At 49.2% G+C, this 12,082-nt stretch overlaps 1 protein-coding gene across 1 annotated transcript; it reads right to left on the reverse strand.

The window, feature by feature from the left end:
- Positions 1 to 8,556: 8,556 nt before the first annotated feature.
- On the reverse strand, positions 8,557 to 10,056 carry LOC111152783. Its single transcript, XM_022511419.1, has 2 exons — positions 9,990 to 10,056; positions 8,557 to 8,861 (listed from the first exon to the last, which is right to left on the reverse strand). The coding sequence occupies exons 1-2, from the start codon at positions 10,054 to 10,056 to the stop codon at positions 8,557 to 8,559; spliced, it is 372 nt and encodes a 123-aa protein (XP_022367127.1).
- Positions 10,057 to 12,082: the final 2,026 nt, after the last annotated feature.

The raw sequence follows: 12,082 nt of genomic DNA on the forward strand, positions 1-12,082 counted from the left end.
ACCTCTTCCCCAGTTCCAGTCACCTTCATCTCTCACCTCCTCCTGCTCTTCCCACTTTTAGTCCATTCCCCAACTGAGCAGCCAGACCTATCTCTCTTTGAGAAAAATCTGTCATCTTCTTGCCTAAAGTTCTTTTGTGGCTTCGCATTGCTCTTTTTTTTTTTTTCTTAAAGATTTTATTTATTTATTTGACAGAGAGAGATCACAAGTAGGCAGAGAGGGGGGGGGGAAGCAGGCTCCCTGCTGAGTAGAGAGTCTGATGCGGGGCTCAATCCCAGGACCCTGAGATCACGACCTGAGCTGAAGGCAGAGGCTTAACCCACTGAGCCACCCAGGCACCCTTTCCTATTGCTCTTAGGATACAGGTTTTCCACTAGTTGAAGTCAGAACTTTTGTAAGTCAGAATGGAGTAAAACCATGAGTACCCCAGCTTTCAGAAAGTTTGTGTCATGCCACCTTGCTTTTATGAAAGACCTACATTAGTACCTGTTTTTACTAACCAAAAGAAATCTCTGGGCTCTCTGCTCAGTAGGGAGCCTGCTTCCCTTCCTCTCTCTCTGCCACCCTTTCTGCCTACTTGTCATCTCTGTCTGTCAAATAAATAAATAAAATCTTAAAAAAAAAGAAGAAGAAATTTGGAGAGGATTTTTGCTTTTAGGAAGAAAGCCATTACCATACTCACATAGGTCTGTCTACCAAATTCCTTTCTTTGGCTTGTCTCTCCAGTCTCAGCAAATGGCATAAACCCTCTTGCCCTCTTGCTTTGCTGCCTACAGCCACAGAGCCTTGTTACGTGTTGTTCCCTTAGCCTCCCACTGGTGGGGCTGCTGAGGCAGGGCCAGTGCAGGAAATCTTGACACCAGGGTGGGGTGTGTAAGCGCCTTCTCTTCTAATTCCTCACCAGTGTAGTGATTACATAAATCAAGACCTGCCAAGGACGCAGTGGTAGAAACAGGCTTCTCCTGGGACCAAGCTTACTTTTGTGGCAGAGCTGACCCGAGGCCACTGCTCTCCAGTGTATCACAAGAATATTCAGGGAAGAAAACTGTCAGAGTGACAGGCCCCCTCACACACTCAGAGTGCAGGAGTGGGAGGTAGAGCCAGGGGCTTCCTCAGTCTCCAGCACTGCCCAGGTGATGTTCATCCTCGTTCAGGGCTCCTTGCTGCCCCTCCTTTCTGGCTGTCACTCTGGTTCAGCTGCCACGAGAATGGACAGAGCCAGTTTCCCAAGATGCAACAGTCTCTGTGGCCAGAAGACAGCCTGGCCACCAGGGACACACATCGTCCAATCACAAAGCTGAGGCTACCCTTCTGGAAGTGGCCAACAGGTAGCACATTTTCCTTCTTCAAAAGCCAGCCACTGGGGGCGCCTGGGTGGCTCAGTGGTTAAAGCCTCTGCCTTCGGCTCAGGTCATGATCTCAGGGTCCTGGAATCAAGTCCCACATCGGGCTCTCTGCTCGGCGGGGAGCCTGCCTCCTCCTCCTCTGTCTCTCTCTGCCTGCCTCTCTGCCTACTTGTGATCTGTCTGTCAAAAAAAAAAAAAAAAAAAAAAAAAGCTAGCCACTGTCCACCTTGCTGGGAGAAGTGCAGTAAGCACCAGTGCATCTCTGTCTCCTGTTCCACCCGGCCTCCTTTCTAATCCCCACCTTTGTCTTCCACATCCTTGCCAGCCTTCCTGTCCATCTTGGGTCTCCTGCAGCCAGACTCCGCCTGATCTCAGGCAGTATGGAGGATCCAGTACGCAGGGTCCCCAGAGCAAATCATAGTGGTGTTCTGCAGGCTTGAAGTGTCTGATGGGGCTGCTTCCCAGGACCAGATATTTCCATCATTTAAGTGTAAAGCTCACAGGGCTTGGGACTCTGGCTCTGAGGTTGGTTTGCCTACTGTCCCATATTCTTGAGGTAGTGCCATCAGCTGGGGGAGGCTGGAGAGGCAGGGACTACAGGAGTTTGACTGAGAAAGTCCTACAGGGAAGTCCCTTGGATTCATATGACACCTTCTGAACTGTGACATTTGGTCGCCTAGAGAGGGGGGCATATCATGGAGAACTCGGACAGATTCAAACCCTCTTTGGTAACGTAATTTCTTTAAAAACGGAAACGTGGATGAGCCTCTCCTATTGCTTGGGTTCAGGCTTGCTGGAACCTTTCCCCCCTCTGCTCCTCCTTGCCTGGGTCCGTATCCTCTTCACCGCCTTCTGCAGGGGCTGGCCCTGCTGAAGCCAGCCAGTGAACTCAGTGTGGCCATGACCCCCCTATTCCGGCCCCACATCTGAGCACAGCAAAGGCTGAACCAACATTCCTTGAAGAGCAAGTCGACTCAGAACTCAGCCAACACCTGCCTTTCCTTCTTTCATAGAGCAAGGGCGTGTGACAACAGTGACAACGTTATCAGAGCGGTCAGAGCTACTGTGTGTTCCAGGCTGTGCTACCGGTCCCATGTGCTGTAGTCCATTCCATCTCTTTTTTTTTTTTTTTTGAAGATTTTATTTATTTATTTTGACAGACAGAGATCACAGGTAGGCAGAGATGCAGGCAGAGGGAGAAAGGGGGAAGCGGGCTCCCGGCTGAGCAGAGCCCAATTTGGGGCTCAGATCAAGGACCCTGAGATCACCCTGAGCCGATGGCAGAGGCTCAACCCACTGAGCCACACAGGTGCCCCTAGTCCATTCCATTTTAACAACAGTCCACAAGGTAGGTTTTTTGTTGTTGTTGTTTGTTTTCAAAGATTTTTTTTATTATTTTTTTTATTTTAGAGATTTTATTTATTTATTTATTTATTTATTTATTTATTTGACAGATCACAATTAGGCAGAGAGGCAGGCAGAGAGAGAGAGGAGGAGGAAGCAGGCTCCCCACTGAGCAGAGAGCCCGATGCAGGGCTCAATCCTAGGACCCTGGGATCACAACCTGAGCCGAAGGCAGAGGCTTTAACCCACTGAGCCACCCAGGTGCCCCTGTTTTCAAAGATTTTTATTTAGGGGGCGCCTGGGTGGCTCAGTGGGTTAAGCTGCTGCCTTCGGCTCAGGTCATGATCTCAGGGTCCTGGGATCGAGTTCCGCATGGGGCTCTCTGCTCAGCAGGGAGCCTGCTTCCCTCTCTGCCTCTCTGCCTACTTGTGATCTCTGTTAAATAAATAAATAAAATCTTTTAAAAATTTTTTATTTATTTGACAGAGAGACTGCGAGAGAGGGAACACAAGCAGGGGGAGTGGGAGAGGACGAAGGAGGCTTCCTGCTGAGCAGGGAGCCCAGTGAGGGGCTCAATCCCAGGACCTGGGTTCATGACCTGAGCCAAAGGCAGATGCTTAACGACTGAGCCACCCAGGTGCCTCCACAAGGTAGGTTTTTTTTTTTTTTTAATTTATTTATTTGACAGACAGAAATCACAAGCAGGCAGAGAGGCAGGCAGAGAGAGAGGAGGAAGCAGGCTCCCCGCCGAGCAGAGAGCCCAACGCGGGGCTCGATCCCAGGACCCTGAGATCATGACCTGAGCCGAAGGCAGCGGCTTAACCCACTGAGCCACCCAGGTGCCCCCACAAGGTAGGTTTTTAACCAGCCTCATTTTCTAGGTGAGAAAATTGAGATTCAGCTCAATGAAGCCGGCTGATGGAGCTGGGATCCGGAACCAGAATTCCCTTACTCTTAGATTTTTTCGGCTTTGAGCCCTCTGATTCAGTTCTCCATCTCGGACCACTCTGGGTCCGAGGCAGTTGCCCCAACTAACGGATGCCCTTTCTTGACCTCTGTGCCCCTCTGTCTGGAGACCTCCTTGAATCCACATCCAGAACACTGGCCAGGGGAATTCATATTTTGGGGGGCAACTTCTCACAAGGTGGAGGAATGTACTTAGCTTCCTGATGTCCAGGGCTCTCTGGGACCCCAGGCCAGAGCTACTCCGGAGTTTTTTTGTTTTGTTTTGTTTTTTAATCTCTTTGGGCGTCCTCTCTGTGGGTACTCCAGGCCCTGAGGGGAGAGAACTTTGTAGAATGACTACCAGCCATTTGGTAAGGTCTGTCCTTTCTGCTTCTGCATCTGCCGCTCATCTCCTGTTCCCTACTGCCAGGCTCACCAAAGTTGCACTGGACTGGCCTTGTCTTCAGTGTGGCTTCATGGGACATAAGGCAGCCATCTGGGGAAGCCAGCAGTGGCAGAGAGAGTAGCCTCCTGGCCCGAGGATGGAACCCGCCTTGAACATGGCTGAAGGGGAGGAAAGGTAGCGAGGCTAGCAGCTGCACGTGCTCTCATGGCCAAGTCCAACTGAGGTTCCGTGGACTTCTCGACTTCCAACTGCAGCCTCTCTCACCAGGAGAGGGTTCAAGTCCTTCCCATCATGTCTTTGTCTAGACATTCCCTACTGATCATGCCCTGGAGCCGGCCCTGTGCTGGGGTATGCCATGAAGGGGCTGGACAAGTTTCCAGTTATCTACCTCATCTTCTAACAGAGGCATCTGGCAGAATGGGCTGTGTGCACTCCAGGTGCTGGGAACTAGCTCTGACCAAATATTTATGATGTGGCATATGTGATTTTTTTCAGTTAGCCTCAAGTTTAGACTTGCTGTCCCTTTGCTCGACCTAGCTTGCTTATCTCTGAGGCCTATCAGATTGGCAACAACAGGCTATACACGGCACACCTGGCCTCAGAGCCCCCCTGTGCTCATGTGTTCATGCAGCATGGCTGCCCTCCCTTTTCTGGCTGCCATGGCTCCCACCTGCTAATTTATGCTTTGAAGCTGACCCCCCTGCACCCCGAGTCCTCACTGATTCCAAATCTGACTGAATGCACCTGAGAGGCTTTTATTTTTTTAATTTATTTTTTAAAAAAGATTTTATTTGACACACAGCGATAGCACGAGACAGAGCACAAGCAGGGGGAGTGGCAGGCAGTCAGAGGGAGAGGGAGAAGCAGGCTCCCTGCTTAGCAAGGAGCTTGATGTGGGGCTCGATCCCAGGGCCCTGGAATCATGACCTGAGCGGAAGGCACATGCTTAAGCGACTAAGCCACCCAGGTGCCCCACCTGAAAGGCCTTTAAAAAAAATTTCCTAGGGTGCCTGGGTGGCTCAGTTGGTTAAGCGACTGCCTTCAGCTCAGGTCATGATCCTAGAGTCCTGGAATCGAGTCCCGCATCAGGCTCCCGGCTCCATGGGGAGTCTGCTTCTCCCTCTGACCTTCTCCCCTCTCGTGCTCTCTCTCACTGTCTCTCAAATAAATAAAATCTTTTTAAAAAATTTCCTTTAACTTATTAGGGTAATTTCAAACAAAAAAGTAAAAGAGTATATTGAACCCTTTTGTACCAGTTGTGCAACTTCAACAATTATGGATGGCCCATCTTGTTTCTTTTTTTTTTTTTTAAAGATTTTATTTGTTTGACAGATCACAAGTAGGCAGAGAGGCAGGCAGAGGGAGAGAGGGGGGAAGCGGACTCCCAGCTGAGCAGAGAGCCTGATGCGGGGCTCGATCCGAGGACCCTGGGATCATGACCTGAGCCAAAGGCAGAGGCTTTACCCCACTGAGCCACCCAGGTGCCCCAGCCCATCTTGTTTTATTTATACCTTACTCATTTATACCTCCTACAGAATATTTTAAGGCAAATCAAACACTTATTCCATCCATATCTAAGTTTGCATCTCTAAAAGATCATGGCTCTTTTTAAAAGACAACAACCATACCATTATGGCACCTAAAAGAGTCACAATACTTTTTTTTTAAAAGATTTTATTTATTTATTTGTCAGAGAGAGAGAGAGAGAGAGAGAGAGAGTGAGCACAGGCAGACAGAGTGGCAGAGGGAGAAGCAGGCTCCCTGCAGAGCAAGGAGCCCGATGTGGGACTCGATCCCAGGATGCTAGGATCATGACCTGAGCCGAAGGCAGCCGCTTAACCAACTGAGCCACCCAGGTGTCCCAAGAGTCACAATACTTAATATCATAAATTATCTATCATGTTCAAATTTCCCTGATGGCCTTATTTTTAAATAGTTGTTTTAATTACAATGTAGATAAGGCCACCCACATTGCATTTGGTGGTTATGTCTCTTAATCCATTGGTTCCTCTTCCTTCTCCCTTCCTTGCAATTTATTTGTTGAACAAATCAGGTCCTTTGTCCTTTAGCGTTTTCTGTCTTGGAATTTGCTGACTGCATCCAGGGTGTCATTTCACAGGTCCCTCTGTCACTTGTATTTCCTATAAAATCAAGAGTTATGGGAAAAATTTAAAACCACAGGTTTCCACATCCCACCCTAAAAATGTATTCAGTAGGACTGGTGTAAGTACTGGGGATCTCTAGTTTTCCTGAGAGCCCAGGTTAAGTCTGTTTGCCTCATGTTTGGGAATTGCCAACCTACACGACTCCTCCAGGATCGCAGATCTTCCTCAGTCACACCAAGTATCAGAGAGCAGCATGAGGGTCTAATCTCCAGCAGTGGGTAGTGGGAGTGTCTGCAGGAAGAGGCATTCGCTATCTTTTGGGGGTTAACGGAGACTTACAGTGGGAACTCCCCAGGGCCTGTGCCTCTTTCCTCTAATGTAGGTTAGGGAAACTTAAGTTATCAGGACCTTTCCGGGCCTTGAGGGTCTGGAAGAGGAGCAATACTCTTGCTGGTATGGCCCTCGAGGGTGAGTGTGCTGTTCGAAAGGTGAGGGGCTTCACCTGGGCCTGAGGGCTATAAGCTGCTGACAGTGCCCACTTTGGATCTGGGATGCTAAGGCAGGTAGACCTGGCACACAGGCCTGCACACACCCTGTCCTCTTCCTTCTCTGCTGATCTTCCCCCACCCCCACTCCCTAGGACCAACGGTCCCCTTAACTGCTGTGAGAGACATTCCGCTGGTAACAGCCAGCTCCCCACTGCCATGGCACACAGTAGTCGGAATGTTATTTTTAGCATCTATATCTAAGCATTTCACTACCCTGCTCAACTTCTTCCCGTGACTTCCCATCACACTAAGATCCACATTCCTCACCGTGGCTGATGAGGCCTGCTGTGGTCTGGCCCATGCCTGCTTCTCCAACCACATCTTTTATTCTTGTCTTTTCCCTCTGGCCACACTGGCCTTTCAGTTGGTCCTAGAACAGGCCAGCCTCACTTCTGCCTCAGGATCTTTGCACCTGCCATTTCCTCCTCCAGTTCTTCACATCTTCACTGAGCTGTCCCCTCCTCGAAGAAGCCTCCCCTGACTACCTTGTGGAACCTAGCATGCCCCTCATCACTCTACCCTTTTATCCCATTTTACTTTTATTGCACTTACATTTGAAATTATATCCTTTGTGTCTTCCTTTAGTTTGTGGATGCCTTGAGGAGAGGGGCTTCAGTCATCTTTTTCACTAATACAGCCTAAGCAACTAGTAGGTGCTCAATAAATATTTGTGGAGTAAATGGATAGATGGGTGGATTGACAAAGTCTTTTCAGACCTGCCTCTCATCTTCTCACACACACACACACACACACACGCACACACATGCACGCACACGTGCACATGGAGAAGGAGGTTCTCATCAGGCTCTTCATTTCTTAAAGAACCTGTCCAGGTCCTGCCCTATCTGCACAGGTGTAGAGAGCCGCACCATTAGAAGCTGCACTTGGGTCCTTTTTGGAGGCAGAAGGTCTGACTACAGGTTCTGCATGTGGGAATGTACTTCAAGGGAAGAGAGGGGTTTGGGGCCTGGCCTTGGACAAGCTGGATTTCAAGTCAAATATGTTAGACAAAATCGTTTTTTTTTTTTTTTTAAAAGATTTTATTTATTTATTTGACAGAGAGAAATCACAAGCAGGCAGAGAGGCAGGCAGAGAGAGAGGAGGAAGCAGGCTCCCTGCTGAGCAGAAAGCCCGATACGGGGCTTGAACCCAGGACCTGGGATCATGACCTGAGCTGAAGGCAGCGGCTTAACCCACTGAGCCACCCAGGCGCCCCGACAAAATCGTTTTATTGGTCAGAAATCCCCCCTGGGGCCAGAAAGGGCTGGGAATGAAGGAGCACATGAGCCTCAGTGGTGGTGACACCCAACTCTCTCTATTTTCTTCCTGCACTGGCGAGTGGGTCTTCCTGGGTCTCTTTATTCTGCTTCCTGGAACTCCAGACAGGGGGCTCCCTGGGTAGACACAAATTGCTTTTTTTCAGTTTCAAAAAGCCCGGCTCCTCTTGGTTTGTGTTGATGGCTGCTGGCAATGACTCAGGGCAGGAGTCCATCTGATAGATGGGCCCCTGCTGATACCAGTCTGAACCCTCTCTCTGCTCCAGGATCCTTGTTGACTCAAAGAATACAGACTTTTCTTTCTTCTTCCCAAGAAGGGACTCTGGAATATTGAGCAGAGAAACACCAGGTTTTCTTCCAGGCCAGTTTCAGCCCTGGGATGTTCAGAGCAGCCTCTCATTTCAAGCCTCAGTTCCTGAGGCTCCTTGTATATAGCCAGTTAGTATGGAAGGAGGCTCCTGGCTGATGAAAGCTCAGACAGAATGGCTCAGGTTCTAATCTCCAATGATGGACAGTGGGGTTCACTGCAGGAAGAGGCATCAGCTGTCTTGGTTGGTTAAACATTTGCCCTCCCTGAAGAGTGGCTCAGCCAGCAAGCTTCTGTGGGGTCATCCTCCGGCCACCATGCTGCAATCGCCGAATTTTGGGGCTGGAGCAACCTACGTCTTTATCCGACTCTGTGAGAGCTCGACGTCTCTTGGGAGCCCGGCTGGGAATTGGTTTCTCTGCTTCCACCTTTGCTGGGGTGGCCACAGGAGCATCCCCATAGGTCCGGTAGCCACCAACCAGGCAGTATGTCTCCCCATGCCAGCCCACTTGGGTTTCTCCACACCCTCGGTAGAGGACATGGTAGTGACCAGGTGTAGGAGGAGAAGTGGGAGCCACAGCTGCTGGAAGGAAAATCAGATCTCATCAGCCATTTCTGCTACATACAGTGACCTGCCAGGACCTCCCCTCTCATGTCTCTCCCAGTTTCTGGCTGAAGCCCTTTAATCTGCTCTGTATGCAAAACACAGCCTTGGCCTATCACCTCTGTGAGTTCCCTAGAGAAGGAATATGGCTGCAGAAGTGATTCTGTGGAGCTTAGGGCAGCAGCAGCAGACCAGGAAATCTGTTCCCCGTTCTCAGAGGAAACCGTAGAACCTGAAGACAGTTATCACCAGGATCCTTTCCATCGCTCCCTTCCACAGCAGAAAAAGCATTTCTTAACGTCTGTCACTTCTGAGGCTTTAATGGAAAAACCTTTCAGGTATTGGAAAAGTAATATAAATGGGCTAAAACCCCTCCCACCTTGGCAACTCCTCTTGGGCCCCATTCTGTTGCCTTTTCTAACCACACTGACCTCTAGCCCTCTGATACTTTTACCTAGATTAGAAAAAGGCCAAATGTGCAGGCCAAGTGACCAGGAGCTTCAGAGCCAGATTTTAGATAGGAAGTCTAGGCTCACGTCAACCTAACCTCCTAGGACACTATTTCGTCAGCCCTCCCGTCTTGTATCACTCATCTCTCTCCTTGACTCTTTTGTTCTTCTCACCGATATGACACCACCTTTCCCCAGTACTCAGCCGCTCAGTCTGGGGTGTGTCTCAGGGAACCCTTGTGCACGTCTATGCGACAGTACGGCGAAGCTGCCTGGCTTTGAAGCGGAGATTCACGAGGAGGCCTCAACGGTTCTTCCTCAACCTGCCCCATTTATCACTTGCGGACAAAAATTCACTTGACTTTTGCTAAGAGGCCAATTGGAAAGGGTCAGAATGGAAGAAGCTTGTAGCCTAAAAGGAAAGGCTGCATTTATAAACATTAGAAGCTTTCTGAATAGTTGCCCAAGGGATGCCGTTTCACTTCTCGGCAGTGAGCAGGAACACTGTAAGTCCCTCAGGAGGCCCCAGGCCACTTGTATTACTTACAGCTGGTTAAGTTCTGAGGTGTGGTGGGCAAGCCCAAAAGGAACATGTGGCAGCCAGGTGGAGTTGTGTGTACACCAGGGACTCTTGGACAGATGCCTGGGCTAAGCCTACCTGCTGTGCTGCCCTCCCAGGGGACAGAGGACAAGTTAGAATGAATATAGAAGATCCGGTCAGACATTCTCAGGCAACCAAACAGATTGGTATCCAGTAGAGAACTGGTAGGAAAGTTTCCCCGAGAGCACCACATTTGCGTAGTTACCCTGCCATGGAAACTGTGAGAAGGCCTGTGAGGTCATCACTACCCAGTGAGGTCACATAAGGAATCTGTGACTTGAGGGACAGGTTTCAGGCTCTCAGGGTTTTGTGGAGGAGAGCAGGGTGGAGGCAGAGAGGCACCTTGCTGGGGCCCTCACACTTCTCTCCCCAGCCAGCCCTAGTGAAGTAAACATTCCCCGTGGAGCATACCTGTGAGCTGGCACAGTCCCGGGGACCGAAAAGGGCAAGGGAAACCCACATTCTGCGATTGGCTTGAGTGGCAAAGTTAACCTGAGAGACAGCTAGGTTGTACGGCACTGACCCTAAGTTTTCAACAGCTGGAGAGGCAGAGATTTGTGTAGAAGGCTCTTTGGCAGTGGGTCTGAAGGATAAGTTAGATTTGGACCCATGGAGCGGAGATGAAGACATTCCAGCTGGGAAGAATAAAAGCAAAGACAAGCTCTTCTTGAACTTGTCCTGCTCCAAATGTAAATTCATAGAACCCTCACATTTTTACAACTGAGGACTCGAAAAACCAAGAGGTTAAGGGGGCCTACGCAAGGTTGCATAAGTAGCGGAGAAGTTCTCTGCTCTATGGTAGGGCTTCAAGTCGGAGTCTGAATTTGTACCTGATAAGAATGTGAGGACAAGCTCATCACATTTCAAAGTGACACTGGGAGAGATGTTAAAGGTGCTGCAAGGCAAAATGAGGGTCCTGAATGGCTTCATAAAGTGGGGATGACGGGCCCACTTTAGTATAAAATTCAAAACAAATTCATGGCAAAATGACAATACAAAATGACAATTTAATTATTACATTCATCTCTCACAAAAAGCAAATACTGTAATAATCCTACCACTGACAGGAGCAAGTGTGGGCTCAGCAGAAGTGTGGGTGAAAAACATGGTCAAATTGTGAAGAGACGTTACAAAAGCTGATTGGGTCCTACTCAGAGGTGGAGGAAATAGACAGCTCTGCCCTTAGCCTGATCAGGCCCACAGGAAAGAACCATATTTTGGGCAGCCTTGGATATAGTGCAGCCAAGAACCTCCTAGCAATGAGAGATGAGCTTCCTTAGGAGGGGACCCCCTCTTGCTGACCTTGAATATGTAAAGATGGGATGCTTGTTTCCCAGGGCAGTTGCAAAGGGGATGTGTCCTGGAGGTAGAAAATGACAGGACTACTATTTGAGAGTTTGGGCAACCCTGGTTGAGACCCACATCATCTTCTTTCTATTCCAGGGTTGCTTGAATTAATGTGGTGTGTGTTAGAGGACACATGAAGTCAGGCCTGATTAGAGTGGACTGCCCCTGGGGAGAGCTAGGAGGAAAAGTGTGAAGGGGAGAGCCATGGAGGAGGTTGTTTCTGGCAGGTGGGCCAGCAGAAGAACACTTAGATTCTCCCAAGGCTCCAGAGAGATTATTTGTCTGAGAACATCATTCTGACCTGGAAAGGTTACTGAAGGCTTATCAGGACGTGGCTGCATCTCTGGGGAAGGCAGAAGAGAATAGACAAATGGTTGAGTTCAGGAATCTGTAATTTTTTAAAGATTTTATTTATTTCACAGACAGAGATCACAAGTAGGTAAAGAGGCGGGCAGAGAGAGGGGGGGAAATAAGCTCCCTGCCAAGCAGAGCCCGATACAGGACTCGATCCCAGGACCCTGAGATCATGACCTGAGCTGAAGGCAGAGGCTTTAACCCACTGAGCCACCCAGGCACCCCTGTAATTTTCTTTTTTTAGGATTTTATTTTTAAATAATCTCCATATCCCTCATGGGGCTTGAACTCACAATCCAGAGACTGAGTCACACGCTCTACAGACTGAGCCAGCCAGGTGGCCCTGGAATCTGTATTTTTTTTAAATTTTATTTTTTATAAGCATATATTTTTATCCCCAGGGGTACAGGTCTGTGAATCGCCAGGTTTACACACTTCACAGCACTCAC

Source organism: Enhydra lutris, unplaced genomic scaffold (genome assembly GCF_002288905.1).
Source record: "Enhydra lutris kenyoni isolate GAN:26980312 unplaced genomic scaffold, ASM228890v2 scaffoldscaffold30, whole genome shotgun sequence".
NCBI classification, from domain to species: domain Eukaryota; kingdom Metazoa; phylum Chordata; class Mammalia; order Carnivora; family Mustelidae; genus Enhydra; species Enhydra lutris.

Bases quoted from the DNA above. Each gene is read 5' to 3' on its own strand.
- LOC111152783 (XM_022511419.1), bottom strand. From the start codon at position 10,056: ATGTCTGACCGGATCTTCTATATTCATTCTAACTTGTCCTCTGTCCCC. The intron at 8,862-9,989 runs GTAGGCTTAGCC...TTTTCCTTCCAG, and splicing joins CTGGGAGGGCAGCACAGCAG to CAGCTGTGGCTCCCACTTCT.